At 34.9% G+C, this 25,000-nt stretch overlaps 1 protein-coding gene across 2 annotated transcripts in view; it reads left to right on the top strand.

Moving 5' to 3' along the window:
- Window positions 1–25,000, top strand: part of LOC106884468 (neuronal acetylcholine receptor subunit alpha-10) — a 215,093-nt gene that overhangs the window by 159,143 nt on the left and 30,950 nt on the right. Inside the window, exons 3-7 of one of the 2 annotated variants that reach the window (XM_089361246.1) lie at window positions 9,465–9,631; window positions 14,697–14,753; window positions 20,707–20,751; window positions 23,763–23,872; window positions 24,694–25,000. The exon at window positions 24,694–25,000 is cut by the window's right edge and continues 229 nt beyond it. In XM_089361246.1, the coding sequence (XP_089217372.1) occupies window positions 9,465–9,631; window positions 14,697–14,753; window positions 20,707–20,751; window positions 23,763–23,872; window positions 24,694–25,000 (686 nt within the window). The remainder of the gene's footprint in view (window positions 1–9,464; window positions 9,632–14,696; window positions 14,754–20,706; window positions 20,752–23,762; window positions 23,873–24,693) is intronic. The other variant, XM_089361247.1, reaches the window with a different exon arrangement.

The raw sequence follows: 25,000 nt of genomic DNA, 5'->3' as shown, positions 1-25,000 counted from the left end.
TCAGATATTAGGTGCTGTTGCTGAAATTGAAGAAATATATTATCCGTTTGTTCATTCTACGCTTGAAAAGTAATGTTTCATTATGAATGAGACACCTCGTTATCAAGTAATACCTCTACTTGAAAGAAAACAATTTGAACCTCAGCATCACTCAAATTTCCTGATTAGGAAATCTCTCCATCAACACCGTTTGCGACATAAAACGATGTGAAAAATGTACTCTGTGTTCAAAATGAAACAAATTTAGTCATAATTATTTACGTAGGTTTAGAGTAACAGATATGTGAATAAAGAGAACGCAAGATAGGTCCTTAGGCATTTAATGATTAACCTCCTAATTAACTTTACTGTAATTAGGTAACGCAGAGTGAAATGGCCTCTTAGAATAAACCTTATCGTTCTAGTAAAAAATGGGTGAGTGATTCTCTCACTTCACTGCTTTGGGTGTAGTTAGAAGAGGTGTTGTGTCCCGATGCTTTCACCTATAAGGCGATAGATATGATCAGTTATAGATGAATATCCCTGATGCATAAATAAGTGGTGATTAATTACTGATGTTAATTAGACAAATGATTTGAATATAAATTTCAATTAAATCTAGAAAGGAAGATAGAAAAAATACGAGTGAAGAAATGACAAAGAGATGACAGAAAAAAAGGATCGAAAAAAAAAGGAGCAGCTCGAAAGGTTTCAATGATCATTTCCATTAGTAACGCGAGGAAAAATACATAAATTTAAACACACGTGATTAATCATTATTGAAGAAACAGTAGGGAATGAAAGATGTGAGTAGCATTCAAAATGCTTCATTCCGTAACCGAAACTTAGTCACACGAAATTATGAAGACTCATCTCACGAAATGTAATATATTTCAGGCAGCGTGTCTTTGACTAAATTGTATTTCTGTGGTCGTAGCAAAACCCGAAATGAAATTTGAAAAACACGAAATATTTTAATTTTCTCAGACACGAAGTAATATATGTAGAGGACAAATATGAATGTATATACACACATATATACAAACACACACGCACGCGTGCACGCACTGTAATGAGTGAAAACTGGTCACATTGAATGAAGGAGTTGAAGACATGGAATTTTTTGGTTAGAGGGTACTAAGAGAAACAAAATACTCTGTGTTCTTTAGGAATAATATAGTTTGATGTGTGAAATATTCTACAAAACAAGGGTGTGGTTAATGTCACATCTCTCGTCTGTCAATCAATCAATCAGCAAAACAACAAATGATAATAAAATCATATCCATCAACTAAATACTACTATTACTACTACTAGTAGTAGTAGTAGTAGTAGTAGTAGTAGTAGTAGTAGTAGTAGTAGTAGTAGTGCTGCTGCTGCTTCTGCTGCTGCTGCTGCTGCTGCTGCTGTAGCAGCAACAGCAGTGACAGTGACTGTAGTAGCGATAGTAGTAGGAAGGCGGAAAATGTCTTCCTAATGCTCACATTTAATGCTACCTTCACTCTCCATGCTTGTTGTTGCAACAAACAGGCTGGTGATTGCTGTTCATTATAAACAACGTTGTTTAGTTATATTTTAAACAAAAGTCTATGATTTTTTTCGCACCTGTTTCCAATTAGTTTTATCAGCATCAAAATCTCTATGCATAATCCGTAATCCTCAAAATTAGAATTTAACAATTGTACTTTTAGTTCCTCACCAGTCAAAAGGCTAACATTTCTATAAGAACAAAACAAGTGATTTAAAGATACAGTTTTCACTAAATAAAACATTTTTTTTAGAAGTGAGAGAAACATTTCAGAAACGGTTATTATATACGAAATAGATTTGAGCAAAATGCAGGCGTGGTTGTGTGGTAAGAACCTCGCTTTCCCAATCACATGCTTCCGGATCAAGTCCATTGCTTAGCACCTTGAGTTTTCTACTATAACCTCGGACCGATCAAATCCTGGTGAATGGATTTAGTAGGCGGAAACGGAAAGAAGCTTTTCGAAAAGACTTATAACAGGGGTTGCAAGACATCCTGCCCGATCTTCTAATATTTCCACCAGTTTATTATTATTATTATTATTATTATTATTATTATTATTATTATTATTATTATTATTATTATTATTATTATTTATCAACCCCAAAATACTGGAGAGACAAAAATTACTTCGGCGGGATTTAAACGCAAACATGAGTGAGTCGGGAAAATGCTGTCAATTAATCTAATTGTCATCATTTGCACCTCCACCACTTCTTTACTCTGGAATCCATGTTAGGAATAGATAGCTTTGAATATCAGCTTCGCTACATCCAAGTTTCATCCCCCGTGTATCAAAGATATCCATTCAAAATTTACTGATTAAGATGAAAATCGAAAGGATAATTATGAAAATAACAGCAGATTTAATTGACATCCAACCAACAACAAGAACCAGAAGGGCAACAGTAGCAACACTAATAGCAATTAAAAAAAACAAAAAAAAACAACGTCATCAATAACAACAAAAACAACAAAAACAACAACAACAACAACAACAACAACAACCTATCAACACTAAAGTTTAACTCACCATTGAAGGTTGTATTTAGTTCAATCAAAGAAAAGAAATTTAAATTGTCACATTGAAATATCATTATGTTACCTTTACTGACATTGCATCATTTAATACGATTTACGACGATTTAATACGATTTAAATTCCATTTTATGCAATTTTCACATTCACTAATTTCCATGTGAATCCATTATCATAAACGTAATAGCGTCGCTTTTTCTTGTTTTGCTGTGATGGACTACAGATTGTCTTCTTCTTCTTCTTCTTCTTCTTCTTCTTCTTCTTCTTCTTCTTCTTCTTCTTCTTCTTCTTCTTCTTCTTCTTCTTCTTCTTCTTCTTCTTCTTCTTCTTCTTCTTCTTCTTCTTCACCATCATCATCATCATCCTAATCATCATCATCATCATCATCATCATCATCATCTTTTTTCCCTTGTGTTGTACTCGTATTGCACACATTTTACTATTTCTTGGATTTCTTCCAGTTATTTTCGTCCCCTCTTTTGTCATTTCTTCGCTCCAGTTCTAAATTACCGTTTTTTTTTTCCTTTGCTAGTATTCTACCGTGTTTATCCTCTTCGCTCTCATCACTGTCAACAACAACACCAACAACATGACCGATGTGTTCTCATTCTAGAAGCAGCTGCTACGAATGCTTTGTATTTCTGTGTTCTATTTTACTATCTTGGAGAAAATCACTTCACGGAGGAAGAGAACAAATATGAAATTCTTTAAAATACTCAACTTCAACAGAGGGAAGATAGAGGAAGACGCTTCAGTAGAATATACTCAAAACATTTCTGCTCTGAGCATCCTTTTGTTTCTTCAGAACCAGAGTATTTAGAATGCTTGTTCCTTTTAATTGTGATTGGGTAGCACTTAAAGGAACCAGCTGACTGCTCCCTCACTGGCCTGCCAAAAAGGAGATAAATCACAACAAACATACAATAAACATCAATGAATCGACGATACACCTTTTGTATCTTTGAATTTGTAGAACAAGGAAGGGTTCTATGTATGGTGCATAGACATGATAGCAGTTACTGGAAATTTATAACATCTTATTCTTATAAACGGTAAACAGAATCTTAGGTAATTTAAATCGAAAATGGTTGGTAAATAGTTCGATGTCTAAACACTGAAGAAATTCTTCCTTAAAATAGAATTAGTTTTCCATATGTAGCAAATCAAAATTAGATGAATGCAATCATAAATAATGCTTGATTCATTTAGTTATAAAGACATATTAACGAACTACTGGCGGTTAATATTGCCGTTATCGGTGCCTTCGGAATTAAATTATCTGTGGCAAATTTTAGATTCCTAATAATGGTTGTTTCAATACAACCTAATAAAGAATATCGACTGTTTTCTCTTCTAATCAAGCAAGGCTGGAGCAGACTGTTTTATGTATTTATCTGATTAGGACATGAATTCATGAATTGAATGTCTGCCGAGGACGAGAGTGCGCACTCGTTCATCGTAGTTTCACAAGTCTCTTTGAGTTTAGGGTTTCTAACATCCGTTAAATAAATACATTCCAGGAAGGTTTGATGGGGTTTAAGATTTTAAGCAAAGGGACGTCATAACTGTCAACTGAAAAAAAACTACAGACAACTTCGAAAAAGAAGGGTTTTTCTTTCTCACTCGACTTATATGTAGGTACGTACGTAGGTACGAAGGTACGTAGGTAGGTTTTTCTTGTTCTTTCAGTTATTTTTGTTGCTGTTTTTGCAACTCGAGCAAACCGGCCAACAATTTTTCCATAATTTTATGATTTTGTATCCCGTAAAATTCGCACAAAAAACCTTTGTGAGATTCGTAACACATTCTAAGTTTGTATAATCCTCGTGAATTTGTTAATTCCAAATCGCCACTGTTGTAATCCTCTGTCGGATCGTTATAACGCCCACTCCAGTATAGCAGTGTAATTAGTTAGATGAATAAGACACGACTACAACTGACGACTGCTCAATGTCACCATATTTGTAGTGACTAGCACATACTACTCGTCATGTGGGAGGGGTGTTCCGTTATTACTATTATCCCCATAACATATATCTATATCATTCATCCCCCTTTTGTACTGTAGATAATGATTTGAGGGAAATATCGTTACCGTTCGTAGCCGGTTGAATGACCAAGTAGAGGCTTCTTCATTGATTCTTTTACAATGTTACGGATTGTTTAGAGAACTGAAATTTTGCCACATGTTAATAGCCGAATTAATTATCTCTGGTATTTCCCATTTTGGAGCGAAATTACAACTCCCTCATTTATCTTCCTAGTGAGGAGCTGTTTTATTCCTTAAATGCTTAACACTTCTGAACGAAGAGCTAATCATACTTATAACGTTCCCTGTAACGTTGGGTGGTGGTTAAAGTCAGCACTTATATTTATTCAATTATTAACATTATAAAGAAATATTCTCCAAGATGATATCTCTCACAATATTGCTGCTCTAAAATGTTATTTATTGCTACATTGACTGGTGTCGTTAATATCACCACGACTATCTTTGCTATCACTTTACTTTATCTCTACAAGACCACTATTCTTTCCTTTGTTCACTATTTATCGCCTACTCTTCGTCTTCTTACTCTCTCTTGCCCGCTCTCTCTCACTCTCGTTCTTATCTGTTCATGTTTTGATGATTCTATCACTCCAGTTCTTCTCCCTTACTTCTTTCTCTAAATCCCTATCACATTTTGTTTGTCTTCTGTTGTTATCCATTCAATTATATATCTCTCCCCTTCCTTTCTCTCTCTTTTCTCTTTATCCGTCTGTCTCTCTCTCTCTCTCTCTCTCGGTCTGTCTCTGTTTCTTTCTTTCATCCCTCCCCCATCTATTACCGCTCACTCAGCTTCTATTTATTCCGCCTCTTTCTCCGCGTTCGACCTCCCTCTCACGTACAGCCGGTTTTCTTTTATCATCAAAATCTTCTCTCCCAGAAACACTCTTTATTATTTCCTAAATCATCATTTTCTCTGTCTGTAAATTTCCTCAGTTTCTGAATTTCAATTCAGCTCACCTTCTCTCTTCTGACCCGATTCCCCCCATCACCATTTTCTCACGTTTTTCGGAGTTTATCTCGTCTACTCTCCTTTTCATCTCTATCTAATACTCTTTCACTCATTTTTTTCTTCTCTATCTCTTACTAATCATCTATCTTCCTCTCTCTTTCTTTTCTTTCTCTTTCTCCTCAAACGTCTTTCCATTTCTTTCCTTTTCTATCGACATGCCTTTTACTCACTCAAATCAACAATAGTTTCCCTAGATAATGCAGCTAATGGATTCGCTGTCTCACTGCTGCAACCATAAACGGCAAAATTCAAACAAATGGTTCTTCATTTCCATTTAGTTCTGGAATAATTGAATCTATTATAAAGTGAAACAACAGAGAGGTGAGATTCGTCTTTTAGTTATTCATTTTATTCCAAACATTCCAGTTGTTCATCTGCAGAAGACCGTCACCGTTTATTGAACAGGAATTGGCAAGTTTTATAACTAACCATCCGGGGTGTAGAAATTTTCAATTTAAACTATTTAGAGAATGGCGTAAAATCAGTGAGGGTGAAGGAAGTCATAATTACTAATTAATGTGTGGGATAGCGAATCAGGGTGGAATTATCAACACCAATCATTGGTTGTGTGGGTTTGGGGTAATCATTAAATTTCCAGTATTAATGAGGATCCCGGGTAATTCAGGATGAATGGAGTGATCTGAACTAATAAGCGTTTGCGCGTGTTTAAGCATTGAGAGTGAATGAAATGTCGGCCAAAGAGTGCACTGGCATGTCAGCTGAGTGTTTGGCTTGAAACCAGCAGAAAAGGGATTTAAACAGGAACCAGAAGATGTGATATAAAAGGAGGGTTACAATACCTTGTGGGATTCCGCTACCCCAAGACTGACCATACTATTCATGGAAGGAGACCAGGCATGATTATAGAGGGCAAAATAAACAAACAGCACAAAATTATAGATTTTCTAATTCCCTATCATAGCAACGCATTTGAGAAAATGGAGAAATGAAGAGATATTGTCAACTTACAGAAAAGTACCATATTCTCTATTCTGCAAGAAACCTAAGGAAGGCCCTTGAGAGTTGCGGAAACTTGTCACCAGATCTCAAGATAAAATCGCTGCTAACTAAATTAGCATGCACAAGCGTATTAATACTAAATATAACAAGAACACTCAGAGATTCTGTCAGGCGTTACCCATCGTCAGGTTAATATTAGCAATCTGAAATCGGCAAAATTGTTGGGGACACCGAATAAAATGCTTGAAGCCATTTTGTCCGTCTTTACCTTCTAAGTTCAAATACCGTCGGGGTCGACTTTGCCCTTCATACTTTGGGGGGCGGTCGATTAAATAAGTCCCACTGAGGTTGATGTGGGCCTCGTGCCAAAGTTTGCTGGCCTCGTGCCAAAATTTGAAATTGATATTAGGAATCTGTGAAAAAGAAGAATGAAAGAAGCCAAGACATATTTTTTGCTTCATTGGAAAGTCAGCATCTACCACCATCACAGTTACCACTACGACTGCTATCACTCACTTTACTGAAGCAAAGTTTTTAAGCTGATAATAACGATGTTTATTGAAGGAGTTTACGATGAATTCTTGTGTAATGGTTATTATAAAAGCCGAAATCTTTTTGAAGACAAGAGAAAACTTTTTTTTATGTGCCGCACTTCTAATATCCACCAGTCAAATAAATATCCGCCATTTTGTCGCTTACAGCGCTCCGATGTAGATAAAACACGGCTTTCTCTCGCTTGTGTCGTTGACAGTTTTTTGGCGAAACTAAAATTACAATTTAATGATATCTATTTTTTTTTTCCACTCAGTTATTATGTACATAGTAAAGCACAGTTTATGATGTTATATACTTTGATATTTTTATCACATGATCAACCAAGCTTATATTTTCTCTTCTGCTCTAACTACAATTCTCTTGGAAAACGATGCACGTAATAATATTTCTTTCCAATTTTCCATTCTCACATGTTTTTTTCTTTTAAATATATGTCTTTTGTTTATTTCTTTGTTGGTTTTAATCATTTCTTTTTGTCTGATTGATTAATCTTCCTGGTTTCATATATAAATTTCTATTCACTTATACATCTCGAATTCTATAAATGTCATCAAGTGTACTTTGTCTACCGACAAACTTTCTTCAAACCGTGCTTTGTGCATGCAAGCCATTCTTTAGTGTTTGTAGCTTTCTAGGATTCGTATTCATTTCAGAAAATATATTTCAGCTGCACTAAAGAAGGACTGACAAATAGTTATCTATTCGAACTGAGCAAACGCGTTACATAGGAATATCCTTTTGCATTTTCTATCAATATATTTCCGGACATCGCAGAGGATCAAAGGAGAAAGCGCTGCAAGAAATAGCGGCCAAATCGCCAAGAAATCAAAATACATCATAAAGATAAAATTGAACTCTTCTTTCTTTCTTTCTTTCTTTTTTTCAAGCTCTATCTCTATATTTCTATCTATATTTCCATAGATATATATTGTTTCATCCCAGAAATAATGCGGTCTTTTCAATTGCATAAACTTAAAAGTCGGAGGGAGACAAGATAAGCTTCTGGCATCAACTTTTTACAGAAACAGTAAATTTACCATATTCACTTTTTCTTAGTGCAAGATTTGAAGAGTGAAGTTCGATTCTAACAGTTATTTTTACAAAGCTATAATATAAGTGACAAAGGAGCATCTTCGGCATATTTTTGCTTTATGAGTTCAATAAAGACAGCAACGCAATATTAATGCAATATATTGGTATCGGCAATAAGCGTAAGCCAGTGTCAATGGTGAGTCCAGAAATTCCGAGCCAGAAACTAGTCTAAGAGACGATCTTCATGCTGGAAGATTTGTAGAGTTCGAGGAGGACTTCCTGCAAAACTTGGTGGAATAAAATCCCATCGTAACTGTTGAGGAATTAGCAGAGACGGTTGGATTTGGTCATTCAACCATTCATCGACACCTGTGTGCAATCGGAAAAGTCAGCAAATTGGTCAAAGAGTTCCTCATAAACTTCTAATCGCGTGCAGAGAGTGAATGTGTGCTCTTCTTTACTGTCACGTCTAACAAATGAGGCTCTTTTGTTACTGAATAGTGAGTGATGACAAGAAATAGGTTATCTATAAAAATGTCAAACACTGAAGACAGTGGGTAGCAGGAGGAGAAACACCAGCACCCCAGGCTAAAGAAGGCCTTCACCCAGGTCAGGTGTTGTTATCTGTTTGGCAGGATATGAAAGTTTTAGTCCACTTTGAACTTTTAAACCCAAATCAAACGATAACAAAAGAGATCTACTGCAAGCAGCTTGAGCGGCTTAAGTCAGCGCTAGAAGAAAATCGACCATCTTTGGTTTCAAGTCGAAAGGTGTTCTTCCATCAGGATAATACTCGGTCACATACAGCGAGGATGGCATTCGAGAAGCTGAAGCAGTTTGAGGTATTTTTTGTCACGGACAAGTGAATATTGGAAGTGGGGCCTTGCAAATCAACTAGATAGTTGGAAGAGCATTGCAGACAATGAGAGAGAGTATATTTTAGATTAAAATAGAACTTTGTTTCTATTTGAAGAAAAATGTATACAAGAACCTCACTATTTATGTGATGACTATATATATATATATATATATATATATATATATATATATATAGAGAGAGAGAGAGAGAGAGAGAGAGAGAGAGAGAAAGATTAGATAGATAGATATACACACACACATATATATAGGTAATGAATAAACATACACATATGTATGTGTATATATATATGTTTATGCATGTATGTATATTTGCAGCCGAATCACTATACCGTATGAATCTGTTCTGTAATTCATTTGAATGTAATTTAACCGCAATCATTTGGTACATACATTCCGACAACCAATTATAACTAATTACATGCATGTCATTTCAGAGATAACATCTCGATTACCCATCGAGAAGGACATCATTATGACAGATGAACAAAGGTTACTCTACAAACTGATGGATAATTACGACAACTCGGTTAGGCCAGTGATGAAGGCATCCTCTCCAGTAGTAGTTCATCTTGGCATCACGCTCACACAAATCATGGATATTGTAAGTGATTTAAAAATCTTTCTTTATTTATACTCTTGCAAGTATTTCCCCTTGTCGCCTTCTTCGTCTCCAAATCAATATGGTTCTCATTGTTATAACAACGCTTCAGCCTTCAGAGTTGAATGAAATGTAAAATGCTTAGTACGCATATAAGTCCAGGCATGTAAAATAATTTATTATACACTGAAATTATTATCACATGCTGAAGGCTGCAAAAAGGCGGCAATCCTACGGATATCAAATGTTTAAATAAATATATTCACCAGTCATACTTCCTGTCTTTGTATGGTTTATGTAATTCTCACGGCAGAATTCCATTGATTGGATCTCTGGATTACTATGTGGTCTGCTAGGAGAACTTTCTGTGAAAGCGAAAGGATTATATGAATCCATATATTGCATCTAAAGGTATATATATAGTTAAATATAAGCATATCTATATCTATGTATACGTATGTATGTCTATTATATATACTTGTGTGTGTGTATGTGTGTGTGTGTGTGTGTGTGTGTGTGTGTGTGCACGCGTGCGTGTGAGCATTTAATTAAACGGTTCGTTCGATGCCGTGAAGTAATATTTTGTTCAGTAAGAACACTTTTCAAGATACAGTTTTATTGCGACTTCTTTCTCTCTTAGCACCACCACACCACCACCACCACCACCACCGCCACCACCACCACCACCACTACTACTACTACTACTACTACTACTACTACTACTACTATTACTACTACACCATCTAACAGATCTATTACCGTTTCGTTTCCTAAAACGTTCTTCCTTTTTCTTTTTACGATTCCATCTTTAAAACTCCCACCAACTCCGCTTCTTCCCTCACCCCCAACACCACACCGCTTCTTTCCACCCCCACTCCACCCTCACCCAGATCTTTGTCGACGCTCTCAGCCTCCATATTAACCATTAAACCATCAATAACAATTGGTATTATTACAAGTGTTACTTCTCTCTTTCTATTGATATTGACAACCGCTCCACCCACAAACCCGCAGCAGCCACCCGTTTTACTTCATAACCTACCCACTATCCACATTCATTCATCTCACCTCCTCTCAAATACACACGCACGCACACATACACACACACACACACACGTACGCGATTTTACTGACTCTCTCATTCTCATATACACACGCTCACACACATATGTGTGAGCGTGTATGTATGTATATATATATATATATGTGTGTGTGTGTGTGTGTGTGTGCATGTGCGTGTGCGTGTATGTATATATACGTACGTGTATGTATATATACGTACGTGTATGTATATATACGTGCATGTGTGTATGTATGTATGCGCGCGTGCGTGCGTGCGTGCGTGCGTGCGTGTGTGTGCGTTTGTGTATGTATGTATGTATGTATGTACCATTCTGTACTTAGTGCATGTTGCACTATTACACCTACTCTCAGAGACTCACGTACGCACACATATACTTAGCCATCTCATGAACGCAACACGCACACACACACATACACACGCACACACATTTCTTAATTCACCTCTATTCCACCCACTGCTATACACACATTCTCACATACATGTACACGCATACACTCCAGCACGTATGCACATATATGCATACACACAAACGCCCCATGTACACTCGAAACAGCCAGCGTAATCACACCCACCCCGTTTCCTCTCTCTGGCAGTCTCTCTCTCTCTATCTCTCTTTCTCTGTCTCTCTCTCCCCCTCTAACTATCGTCATATGCGCAATCTCATACTTAAGCACTTATTTGCTTGCACTCTCTCACCAGGACACACATATACACGCCCTCCCTCATCGCAGACGCACTTACAGCAAGGTGCACAAGCGTACGTACACTCATATATACACCAATCCCTCGACTATCGCGGGTGTTACGTCCCACCACACCCACAAACCCGCGATAAGTGAAAAACCGCGAAGTAGAAACAGTACTTTCCTCTTCTATTTTATTTTTTTACTCGTTTCAGTCGTTTGACTTTGGCCATGCTGGAGCACCGCCTTCAGTCGAACAAATCGACCTAAGGACTTATTCTTTGTAAGCCTAGCACTTGTTCTATCGGTTCTCTTTTTGCTGAACCGTCAAGTTACGGACACGTAAGCACACCAACAACGTATAATATATATCAGGTCATAACTTTCGAAAGTCAGGAGGATGCCGAAACATTTCAGAGTTCTTCCCTTTGAAATAAAAAGAGTTCTACATTGATGGGATTAAAAGCTTGTAAATAGATGGAAGGCAGTCATAGATAATCCAGCAAAGAAAGTACATTGATGATTAAATTTCAATTAAATATAACATTTGATCAATTGTTTTCTTTATTCAAAATTCGGACAGTACTTATGGGATGACCTGATATATATGTCTACCATTCTGTCTGTTTGTCTCTCCCTCTCTCTCTCTCTCTCACACACACACATCCACACACACACATATATACAAACTCTCTCTCTCTCTCTCTGCCTCTCTTTCTCTCTGTCTCTCTTTCTCTCTGCCTCTCTTTCTCTCTCTGTCTCTCTCTCACACGCACACACCGACACACACATTCATACAAACGCTCTCTCTGCCGCTCTGTCTCTCTCTCTCTCACACACACACGCATCATGTTCCAAACATACATCCATAATCACAAACATACATTCAAACCACACGCACACATACGTACAAACGCTCTCTCTCTCTCTCTCTCTCTCTCTCTCTCTCTCTCTCTCTCTCTCTCTCTCTCTCTCTCTCTCTCTCTCCTTCACACACACGTACGTGCGCACACAATACATATACACACACATACACACACACGTACATTTCATTCCCATTTCCAGCTTCCATTAGACACAATTGTAATTAGAATTACATAATTTTAAGAAAGAAATTCAGCAAGAAAAAATAACAAAAACTACACCAAACAACGAAGCACCAGAAACCAGCAAAGCATTCTTCTTCGTAGTTCTGTCTTTCTAGATTAGTGCTAACCAAAAATATCCTCTTGTTGGCTTTTACCTCGCCTTTCCGAAAACCATTCCACTTTTCTCTTTCTCCATTTCACTGCTCGCCGCCATTCTAGCTTTCCAATCAACTGCCACCGCCACCCCCTCGCACTCTCTTTGTCTTCATCAACATCCTCTTCGCTTCAATTATCATCGACAACAGCAATTGCAATCACCTTCCATAGATTTCTTCTTGTTGTTGTTGTTCTACCTATTGTTGCTCTTACTCTTCGATCCCAGCTCCTCTTTATCATTTTATTGTTGTTTTTATTGTTAGCGTTATTATCAACGTCGTCAATATCCTCCACCTCCCCCTCTTCCTCCTCCTCCTCCTCCTCCTCATCATCATCATCATCAACTTCATCGTCATCATTATTAATATCATTATTATAATTGTTGTTGTTGGTGTTGCTGTTGCTGCCGCCGTTGCTACTCTAATTGTTGTTGTTGTTGTTTTTCTTCTTCTTTTTTCTTCTTCTTCTACTTCTTGTTCTTGTTATTCTCCTTCTTCTTCTTCTTCTTCTTCTTCTTCTTCTTCTTCTTCTTCTTCTTCTTCTTCTTCTTCTTCTTCTTCTCATTATTATTATTATTATTATTATTATTATTATTATTATTATTATTATTATTATTATTATTATTATTATCATTATTATTATTATTATTATCAATACTGTTAGCAATCTCTGTCATTACATTCGTTCGTTTTCTTTTAATTTTATTGTAACTGTTATTTTTAACGTCGTTGCTATTGTTGTTTCTTTGTTATCTTATTTCCTTTCTCCATTAGAGTATCTTACATTACATTCCAAGCTTATTAAATATTAAACTGAATTCCATCTCAGTATTAATAGTAGTACAAATAATACTAATGCATTTTTACTAACATCATTTCTGTTATACACTTCTTAATATCCTGCTTGTCACAAACACATCGCATGTTGTAATTCTGAGGATTACAATCATAATTTAATATGTTACTTTTAATATGTTACCTAAACTAGTGTTATATAGTTGTTAAAAGTAGCATAATTAATTGTATTTGAGTCGAAGAACTGGCAGAAGAACATGCAGTGCAAAATTCTTAGCAGTATTTCATCCGTTTTTAGTTTTTGAGTTCAAATTCCGCTGAAGTCAATTTGCCATTCGTCATTTCGAGGTCGATGAAATAAGCACCAGCTGATCACTAAGGTCGATGTAATCGACTTAGACACTCTCTCAAAGTTGCTGGCCTTGTGACAAAATCTGAAAACAACATAAATAATAGAAGTATAGCGGTTAAGAGGTAGAATCGTTAGAGCGTCAGAGGAAAAAACTCGCCGAGTGGTACCATTTCTGGTTCTTTAAATTCTGAGTTCAAATCTTGATAAGGTCAACCTTGCTTTTCATTTTTTCGTGGACGATGAAATAAAACACAATTGATGTATTCGCTCGTGTCCACGTAATCGATTTGTCCTTTTTCCTTAAAGCTGCTAGTCTTGTAACGAAATTATTAAGAATGGTCATTTGACAAAATTGGTGGAGCAGCCATCAAAATGGTAGTTGATTTGTAAAGTGAACCCGCAAAATAGGGATAAATTGTCAGAATTATGAGAACTTCGTCTAAAATGTTTGCCTCCGTTTATCCACAACGCTTTAGGTTCGGATTTCTAAAGCTCACGCAGCTCACATTTGTTTTTATCGCTTCGAGATCGATAAAATAAGTAGCGGTCGGTAAATGAGGGCATTGTTTTAGGCCTTACATCCAAGAAACAAATATTAACATTATCATCTATTTTCTTGACGAAGTACTTTGATCGAGATCAGAATATTTTATTGTCTGATACCAATTCCAGAATGCTCCGTGGCTGAAACAGCAATGGAGTTTAGACATTTCATCTTGATCACTAAAGCAATGTTTGATCTCACAAACTCGCTCTCATGCTCGCCATAAATCTAGATTTACGAACACGAATGGTGTTTTATGTTCAGGTATATTACAAAGACTTTCACCAATATTCTCTCCCACTCTATCCTTCCCCCCTTCCTCTTAACCATTCCATAGAATTTCTAACTACATTTTCTTTTATTTCAGCTGAGTCCAGTTTCCTACTCCTCTTTACCAAAATTATATATTCTGTTCTTTCTCACGGTAATTTTACATCATTTCTACTAATTACATAAGGTCGGCATAATACGGTATATTTCATGCAAGAAGCTCAATAAATAATCATACCTGACGAAAGAAATATATCTCAATTATAGGAGACAAATATTAAAGCATATTATTTACTTTATTTACATTTGACGGATATTTCTCCTCATTTTGTTTGTTGTTAACACAACGTTTCGGCTGATATACACTCCAGCCTTTATCAGGGGTCTTGGGGGAAATTTCGAACCTGGGTTCTTATTCCTAAGATATTTTTCGATGTTAATATTATTATTCAGGTCACTGCCCGGAATCGAATTCGGAATCTTGTGGTTAGTAGCCCGCGCACTTAACCACTACGCCATATGCTGTAGGCATAAACTGTAAATATTAAAGAGATGTTAATTATTAAATAATATATGTGTGTGTGTGTGTGTGTGTGTGTGTGTGTGTTTCTTAGCGTTTAATTATTTCTAAAATCAGTCCTAATTCATGCGGCCATGTGCATCGATTACTCTCATCCATCCCAAGGTCAATATACTACTCTGAAGAGGTATATTAAAACCAAAACATGGTCATTTTTATACTCCTAATCATTTTAAGTAAATGCAAAAATCAGAATAATTGCTAGTCTTTCACACAATAAAATTTAAAATCACATTGTCGAAAAGTTCCCTAAAATATTCCTTTTCCTTTGATGATGGCCGTTTCTATGAAAAAAGTTTCGAAATATCAAATAATGATGGCCACCATTTAAGAATGAACGATTCGATCCATGTATATACCGTATTTTCTTTATTTTACCAAAGTTTCAATCAATTTTATTCGATTTTATTTTATTTCGACATTAAATACGCCCATACAGAGAGAACATTGCTAGGAATTGCATCATAGCTAGTTTCAGTTAATGGACGTTTTTCTATGTAATATATATGAGTGAAGTGTATCAATAATTGCATTTGCAGTTATTTCAATAATTCCTACACTATTTTCACAATAATTGAAATATTTGTATTTTTAAGCAGAGTTATATTATATAATATTGGTGTTGCGACTTCATATACGCAAAATTTGATATTGTTTGATTGAAGAACCATTATATGTGGTGCACGCTACACTATATCAGTCTCAGCCACTTCGATCGATTTTCGTTTGCGCTACAGTTATATTTATCTTCTTTCCAAGTATCAGTGCATATATTTTCGTTGGTTTACAATCTATTTCTTTCATAATACCTTCTCCTGAATTCATTAGATTCGTATCGGCTATAAATTTAACTTTCACTCACTGCTAACCCCTTTAAGAGCCACCAACTCCATGTTACGTTATTTATGCACTGCTTTCCTCGCTCTATGTGCATTTTATACCTACGCTATAAATCCTATTAGCATCACGTCTTGCTTATATAAATAATACTTTCTTGCGATTTATTATGGAGAATAACCAGTAAGTATCTATCTGGCTTCTAGATCCTTCTGATAAATATTAAAACAAATATGGCCTTATACTCCAGGTTTAGATTAATCTCTTACTTTAATAATCTAAAGCATCGTTTCCTAAATCCTTTCATAGTAGTTTATAGTCACTTCTCGAAAGCGCCTATGCCCGTTACCCTCTCTGTATCACGTGGTTTTTAGACTTCGTTATGTCGTAACATCAAAATTGAAATACTGCAGATTTGTATTTAAATCACCAGTATTCTTTTCTACTCTAGGCACAAGGCCCAAAATTTGGGGGGAGGGGGGCAGTCGATTAGATCGACCCCAGTACGTAACTTGTACTTAATTTATCGACCCCAAAAGGATGAAAGTCAACGTCGACCTCTGACGGATTCGATTTCAGGACGTAACGGCAGACGAAATACCGGTAATAATTTCCCCTGGCGTGCTAACGTTTCTGCCAGCATGCAGCTTCATTTAAATCGCTAATATTGCTTACTAGATACACACATGACTGCGTGGTTCAATGAAATCACTTTACGAATAGTTGGTTTTCAGATCGAATCTTTCAATGCTACCTCTGCCAAAAAATCTTGTTCTCTACTGGCGACTTGCTTAAAGCTCTTAGACTAAAATTATAATTAGAGACATTCAATCAATGACGATCAAAATATATTCTGTGTATATATTGAACATCTAGAACTATATCTTTATTGCACACTTCCTGTTTTAAGTGTGTGACATCATAAAAATTTGCCTGCTTCTTGCAGTTACTCGGGAAACAGGCTTTGGTATTACTGTTGTTGCTGTTATTGTTATTGAAACCTGATGAGAACTGGCCAAGCAGATCTACTATGAAATGTGTCCTCTGAAATAGTGAAACATGTATTTGTGAATGGAACGCAACGTTATTCGATATAATCTTCCTGTTTACGAAATCAGGCTGAGACATTGCAGAGATATTTCTGGTGACTCTAGCTGAGGAATTCTACAAGACATATATATATACATACCGGTTTCCCTTTTCATAACTAACCTCGATCAACAACATTATGTTCTGTTTCCCTAAACTTCAATCACTCGATCTTTTCTCATTTCCTCTATACTTTTTATGGTTATCTCTTTCTTCTGCTGAAGGACTTCCAACGGAAAGGTATGGTTATATTCTATCAGTCAATCAATCAATCAATCAATCAATCAATCAATCAATCTATCTATCTATCTATCTATCTATCTATCTATCTATCTATCTATCTATCTATCTGTCTGTCTGTCTGTCTGTCTCTCTCTCTCTACGCACCTATACATTTATATGTTTATACATGAATTGCTATGCATATATATATACATATACATGTGTGTGTGTGTGTGTGTGTGTGTGTGTGTGTGTGTGTGTATACACGCACAGAAAAAATTATTCGACAACGGATTTGTTATTATGAATAGTATCCTCCTCCTCCTTCTCATTATCATCATCATCATCATCATCATCATCATCACCAGTAGTAGTAGTAACAGTAACAGCAACAGCAGCCGCAGCAGCAGCAGCAACAGTAGTAGTAGTTTTCAGCGTATTTCACATTTCATTAATGAATTTTCTTCCTCCAATATTTTGTGAATTTGTTTATATATCTATAATTCTTATATAATCTAATGTTTGTTTGTTTGTGTTTTTAAGTTATATTGTAATTTACTTCTATAATGTCACGTATTTCCTTATTGTTATTTCATTCTGAATATATATATATATATATATATATATATATGAATTCCTATATCATTCTTCTAAAATTCCAAAAGTATTATTGTTGCGTGACACAAAATATATTTAGATAGCACATAGGCGAATTAAAACTATTATTTGCAATTACGCACGCAGGTTACATTTCTTTGCATATTTATATAAATTACAAAACAAGTATAACGAGATAATAGAAGGAATATATAATACAAAAATGATTTGCTGCAAGCTTTATTATCATTATTATTATTATCATTATTATTATTATTATTATTATTATTATTATTATTATTAATATTATTATTATTATTATTATTGTTGTTGTTGTTGTTGTTGTTGTTGTTGTTGTTGTTGTACTTTATATATATGTGTGTGTGAATAACACTATATACATATACGCATACATGTATATATGTATATGCTATATATATGTGTTTGTGTGTGTGAGTGTTGTATATATGTATATATATATGTATATATATATATATATATATACATGCACAAATATCACACGCCCACATGCACACACACACACACACACACACACACACACACACAGAAACACACACATGCATACTTATAGAGACACACTTTAAAAATTAAATCCTTCATATAGTTTACCTTCTTCATATATCGAACACTTTCTGTGTCACGGAATTCTTCTGTCTCTCTCTCCAAGAATTCTATTGAATTGAAATGATTTGAAAAGTAAACGCACATTTCGTGCTTATTTCGTTGATATCGACTTTATTTTCCTAAATACATTTCTTTCTAAGAGGTATCTTCTTACACAAAAGGTTCAAGAAGAAATTATGAGTAGAGGTTCTTGCCTTAGGCTGCTCTCAAATAGATGTTTCATTTCCTGTACTTAAATGCTTATTAATGTTTTTTCTCTACTTCAATTTGTCCTGGGTGTGGTTTTATTTAAATATTTTTTCCTTTTATGTTTTTCCGAATATTTCTTTAACATATGTTTTCCTGCCGGTTGAAGTGAATTTTAAAATAATTTCACTTTAGAAATGCGATACGTGTATCTAAAGTGATGAAAAATATGATCTGTAGATATCATTGGTTGATGTCAAGGAAACTCAGAGTAATGTAGCGTGTATAATGAATGGCATTGGAGTTTCTTTTCGATTTGAATATTATATTTATATGAAGGATATTTGCACTTTTGTAAATATATGATGTTACGTACACATATATATACATAGACATACAGACGACAGGGTTTTTCAGGCATCAACTCCGATGTCACTGTCACCATTCTTTATACACGCTACATTGTTCTTATAGAAGTTTTATAGACGTACTCTAGTTCAAGCATTTAGTAATTCTTTAGTTTGACGTAAAAGTGTTTCTTATTACTTGACAACAAGGAAGCGAGATGGCAGAAACGTCATCGTGTCGGACAAAATGCTTAGCGGCGGTTTTAGACATTTGAGTGGCACGTCATGAAACTTGCATGAAAGGTTTTTTTGTCACATTGTGCGTCCTTCAGACCTTGGTCTTTGCCTGATGTCATCAGGAACCAAAACAATAAATTAAAGTGTGGTTATGGGATGATTGAGTAGAATAGAGATTATGTAGGAAGGGGTTGGAAATCGGGAAATGGATACGAAGAAGAAGGACACACACACACACACACAAATATACATCGATAGTAATTTCAGATGCTCTGAAATCCTCTTAAGCGTATTATTGTTGATTTTATTTCGAAGTAATGAAATATAAAGAATAATATTAATCCCTTACACAACTGATTATATGCCATGAATATTTTATTAATTCGCATTACTTTAATACGTTTAATACAAATTAGATTCTAAACATTACTTCCATACTATATATTATGGCCATTAATATCCGATCAGAGAAATAAGAAGTGGGTAAATGGCAAATTTGATCATCATAGACTTGAAAGATTCTGTTGCTACATGTGTACAAATTCTCTGAACATTTTATACAAATTTGAGCAACACGTACGGATTCGTACATTCCATCAGTTGAGAGGTTATGATATGCTTATTATTCAACCGCCGAGTCTCTGCAGATATTTTCTTATATGATACGGCGATTATGTTACGCAATCAACGGTATTGCGCGTCGCGGGTGTCTCAGTCGCAAGAATTCGAGGTATCAGCATAGCAATGTTAAAGCATTTAATCTCTGTGCATTTATAAGATTACTGTTGGTGCGGTTGTCTTTGGAAACATAAGCTTACTCAGACACACACACACACACACACACACACACACACACACACACACACACACACACATACGTGCACACACACAAACACACAAATACATGAACAGATATAGAGAAGCACACACGCACACATAACGTGCATACAAACAAACACATACAAACACACAGACACAACTTTTATATATATATATATATATATATATATACATACCCGAATATATAACTGTACATATAATACATATATATATATATATATATATATATATATATATATATATGTGTGTGTGTGTGTGTGTGTGTGTGTGTGTATAGATATATATATATCTATCTATCTATCTATCTATCTATCTATCTATATATATGTATATATATATATATATATATATATATATATATATATATATATATATATATATATATATATATATATATGTATATATATATATATATATATATATATATATATATGTGTGTGTGTTTATACGTACGCGTTAATTATTCTTCTATACTAATTGGATCTAATTAGATTCTTAACATTTTCATTTGTCTTCTTTTAATCCAGGATGAAAAGAATCAAATTTTAACATCGAACGTCTGGTTGGATCAGGTAAGCATCGATGTGGAGCAGTTAATCCTTTCTTAAACTCTCCAAGAGACAAAACTCAAAAGTTGACGGAAGTTTACATCATCATCATCATCGTCGTCGTCTTCGTCGTCGTCATCAACATCATCATCATTTTCATCGTCATCATCATCATCATCATCATCATCATCACCAACATCATTAAGCCAATGCACACTAATTTCATTAGGAAGAATGTTATCTTGACACTTCGTGACGAGCATCGACAAGTGCCAAGAATTTTTGTCAAGATTTTTGCACAGAACTCGACAATACTTTCTTGCATGTCAATTATGCAAGTCTCATTTCCAGTGCCTTTCAATTATTATCATCATCATCATCATTATTATTATTATTATTATTATTATTATTATTATTATTATTATTATTATTATTATTATTATTATTATTATTATTACTATTATTATTATTATTATTGTTCAGTAGTTTTATTTTTATAACTTGCTTTCACTTCACTACCGAGCGCAGTTCTGTGTGCCTTGGGTATGTGCTGTGGTTTGTTGTGACGCTCTTATGGTTACTGTATTGAATATGTATTTTGCATAGGATGTGTGCAGTGCCTGCATGCCATCAAAGTAACACTGGGCTACAAATATACGAATCCCGGTATACGCATCACGACTATCCGTTTGATAAGCGTAAACCAGGCACATGAATTACAACCATATGTGCGGGACATAGTGTATTATTACTATTGTTATCATTATTATTATCACCACCACAATCATCGTTGTCGACGTCGTCGTGGTCTCCATCGTCATCATCATCACCATCATCATCAGTATCATCATCATCAAAATCATCATTATCATTTTTAATAATATCTGTTGTCTGTTATTTCATGAATAATCTATCGTGGGATTACCGTGTTTTCTCTAAGGAAATTACACAAGAAAAATGCTTGTATATACATATATATATATATATATATATATATATTTATATATATTGTTTTCGCTTTCTCCATGCCTTCTCCTGCATCTCTCTCTTTCGTATTATCTCTCTCTCTCTCGCTCTCTCTCTCTCTCTCTCTCTCTCTCTCTCTCTCTCGCTCTTTCTCTCTCGATCTATCTGCCTCTCTTTTTGACTTCGTAAACCGCATAGCTTGTGGTGGTCGAATGAGGATTTAATTCGACCACAGGTCATGCTCAGAGTCATATCGAATTTTCTCTTATAGAAAAAAGGCCATTGGAAGACGCATGAATGCCACTGAATCTCGCATTCGCATTGCTTTAAACATACCAAAGGACCTAAGCTTATATAAGAAAATCAATTGTACAACTTTTTTACCGTTTACATCATTTCTTGTCTTCTTGATTTCTTATAATATGAAATAAAACAATTACCTTTATGAGTTGAAAATAGAACGGTTATTGAGAATCAGCCGCCTATATAAGTAAGGAAAAAAATATTTCTCGAAATCGATTATTTTATGCCAAGACACAATGGCTTTCTTCATCTTAGATCATAAAAAAACTATAAACTTGGAAAACATTGTTGGAAATATTGATCGGTAAGCAGGTTTCACATTTTTCTTTCTCTATTTCGAATCGGGGGTGTGTTTCTTGTAATGAAAGAATGAATGAAAGAATAAGTATATAAGAATGAAAAGTAGATTAGAAATGTAGAAATGTCGTTTATATCAGGAATTGTATTGGTTTTGAAAAATCAAAACGAAATTCTTAAGAACAAAAAAAAAAGTAAAATTTAAATGTGTTTAACAGTTGCATCTGGAATATTCTAACCGAGAATTGAACTGGAAATGTTATATTGATTACAATCGTAATCAGAGAAACTAAATGACAGATTTTAGATTTAGATTTGGTTTAATGTAAGATTTAATACGCAATCATTTATTGTAGATCAATAGATCTGTATCGTATCGATTCAATATCACTTAATAGAAGGTTCCTCTTACAAAATGAAATTATGATAGTCAAAGTCCTTTTATTGGAAAAATCATAAGGAAAGTTTATTCATCAGAGATATAAAAAGTAAAAATTTCTGCAACTTTAAGCTGATAAATATATAAAGTGTCCCACATTGATTTAAAATTCAGTCAGTGAGGGTCAACACCACTGCAATCTTGTTAGTTCAGTTCTGAAGATCCTATGATGTCATCACTGTTACTTCTGATAAAATTAATAGTAGAGTAGCTTAGATGTGCGACTAAATACAGTGAAATGTATATTTATGGATCTCGTGTTCAATTCCTATTGATGTAATTTTTCTTCTTTTTGTGTCGATGAAATAAGGTACAAATGGATCATTGGATTGATGTCATTTACTTTAATGCTGCCGATCCAGTTGCCTATGTTTCTGTCTCTGCAACAGTTAAAATGCTGTTGGTATTAAATTTGACTTTATTTCATTCGAAGTTGATGATTATTGTTCCATGTCTCCGGGTCGTTATAATTGGAATGGCGAGCGGGCTGTGAGAGATTCCTTTTGCGTTCTCATAGTGATTTGCAATGACAATTCTTTCAATCTTTATTAGACCTCGCTTCCAGTTGACAAACACTGCTCAACATAAATGGGGAGCTTTATATAGAAGAAATTTCCAAATTCAGAAACCATCACATCAAAAGATGCATGTTGTTGTTGTTGTTGTTATTATTATTATTATTATTATTATTATTATTATTATTATTATTATTATTATTATACAGGCGGTGAACTGGCAGAATGGTCAGCACGCCGGACAAACTTCTTAACGGCATTTCGTCTGACTTTACGTTCTGAGTTCAAATTCCGCCGAGGTCGACTATACCCTACATCCTTTTGGGGTCGATAAAATAAGTACCAGATGAGTACCGCAGTCGATGTAATCGACTTACCCCCACCCCGTGTGTCAAAATTTGAAATCATCATCATTATTATTATTAAATTTTTCATTATTATTGTTATTATTATTATTGTTGTTGTTGCGGTTGTTGTTGGCTATTCACTAAGTGTAAATGTATATTTCCTTTTAGTCGTGGTTTGATGAGAAACTCCACTGGGATCCAAACGACTTCAGTGGGATCACTAAGTTTAGAATTCCTTGTGACTTCATTTGGCGCCCAGACATAGTTCTCTACAACAGGTGAGACAATCGTAATCATTTCTCTATCTACACTGCTTCCTTCAACGTGGCATTCAATAAACTAAAAATGTGTCTCTCTCTCTCTCTCTCTCTCTCTTTATATATATATATATATATATATATAATTTCCATAATAATAAAAGGGTAAAATTAATCAATTAATTAATTAATCATAAATAATCTCACCAAGTAGTTTGGTACGTTAAAATAACTAGTTTAGGTAAAATTATACAAATATTCTATAATTGTAAACATAATTATAAAATATTTGTATATATGTATATATATATATATATATAGCATACTTCAGCACTGCGTATATCAACATTGTTTATTCATGGACATCTGTTGATGTATGTATTTATCAGTCAATTCATCTATCTGTCTGTCTTTTTCTCTGTCTATCAATCTATTTATCTATATATGTAATGGATAGGCTTTCTTCATTAAAATTATCCTGTTATAAGGCAGTTAGTGGGCAGAATTGTCATCGTGCTGGGCAAAGTGTTTAGCGGCATTTCGTCCGTTTTTACGTTCCGATTTCAAATTCTGCTGTGGTTGACCTAGCCTTTTTTGGGGGGATCGATAAAATAAGTACCGTCTGAGAACTGAAGTTGATGTACTCGACATACGCCCTAATCCGAAAATGCTGGCCTTGTGCCAAAATTGGAAGCCGATATTATACTGTTCTCTATCGTAATAATTATCGTTAATAGATTTTCCAACAACTAACAATTTTAAAAGTGACTTTCTTGAAGAATTCGATACGTTGACCGCTTCTATACGTTGTGATTTTTTGTATTCTGTTTTCTTTTTTTCAGTGCCGAAAGCCTCAATCAGGGATATATGAAAAGTCTTGCAATGATTGAAGCTAACGGAAGTGTATTTTGGCCGCCAATTGTGCGCATGCGTAGTTCATGCAAAATGGACATCACTTATTTCCCATTCGATGACCAGATTTGTAAGCTAAAGCTCGGATCTTGGGCTTATGATGGCTTCCAAGTCGATGTTACAAACCTCACAGATAATATTGATCTATCTAATTATGTGAATAATGGTGAATGGACGTTAGTCGCCACAAAAGTGATACGAAATGAAATAACATATCCCTGCTGTCCGGAACCTTTC

This window comes from Octopus bimaculoides, chromosome 12 (assembly GCF_046866305.1).
Source record: "Octopus bimaculoides isolate indiv1 chromosome 12, ASM4686630v1, whole genome shotgun sequence".
Taxonomy (NCBI): domain Eukaryota; kingdom Metazoa; phylum Mollusca; class Cephalopoda; order Octopoda; family Octopodidae; genus Octopus; species Octopus bimaculoides.
The sequence above is the reverse complement of the archived record's forward strand: the minus strand, read 5'-3'. Positions and strand labels throughout refer to the sequence as shown.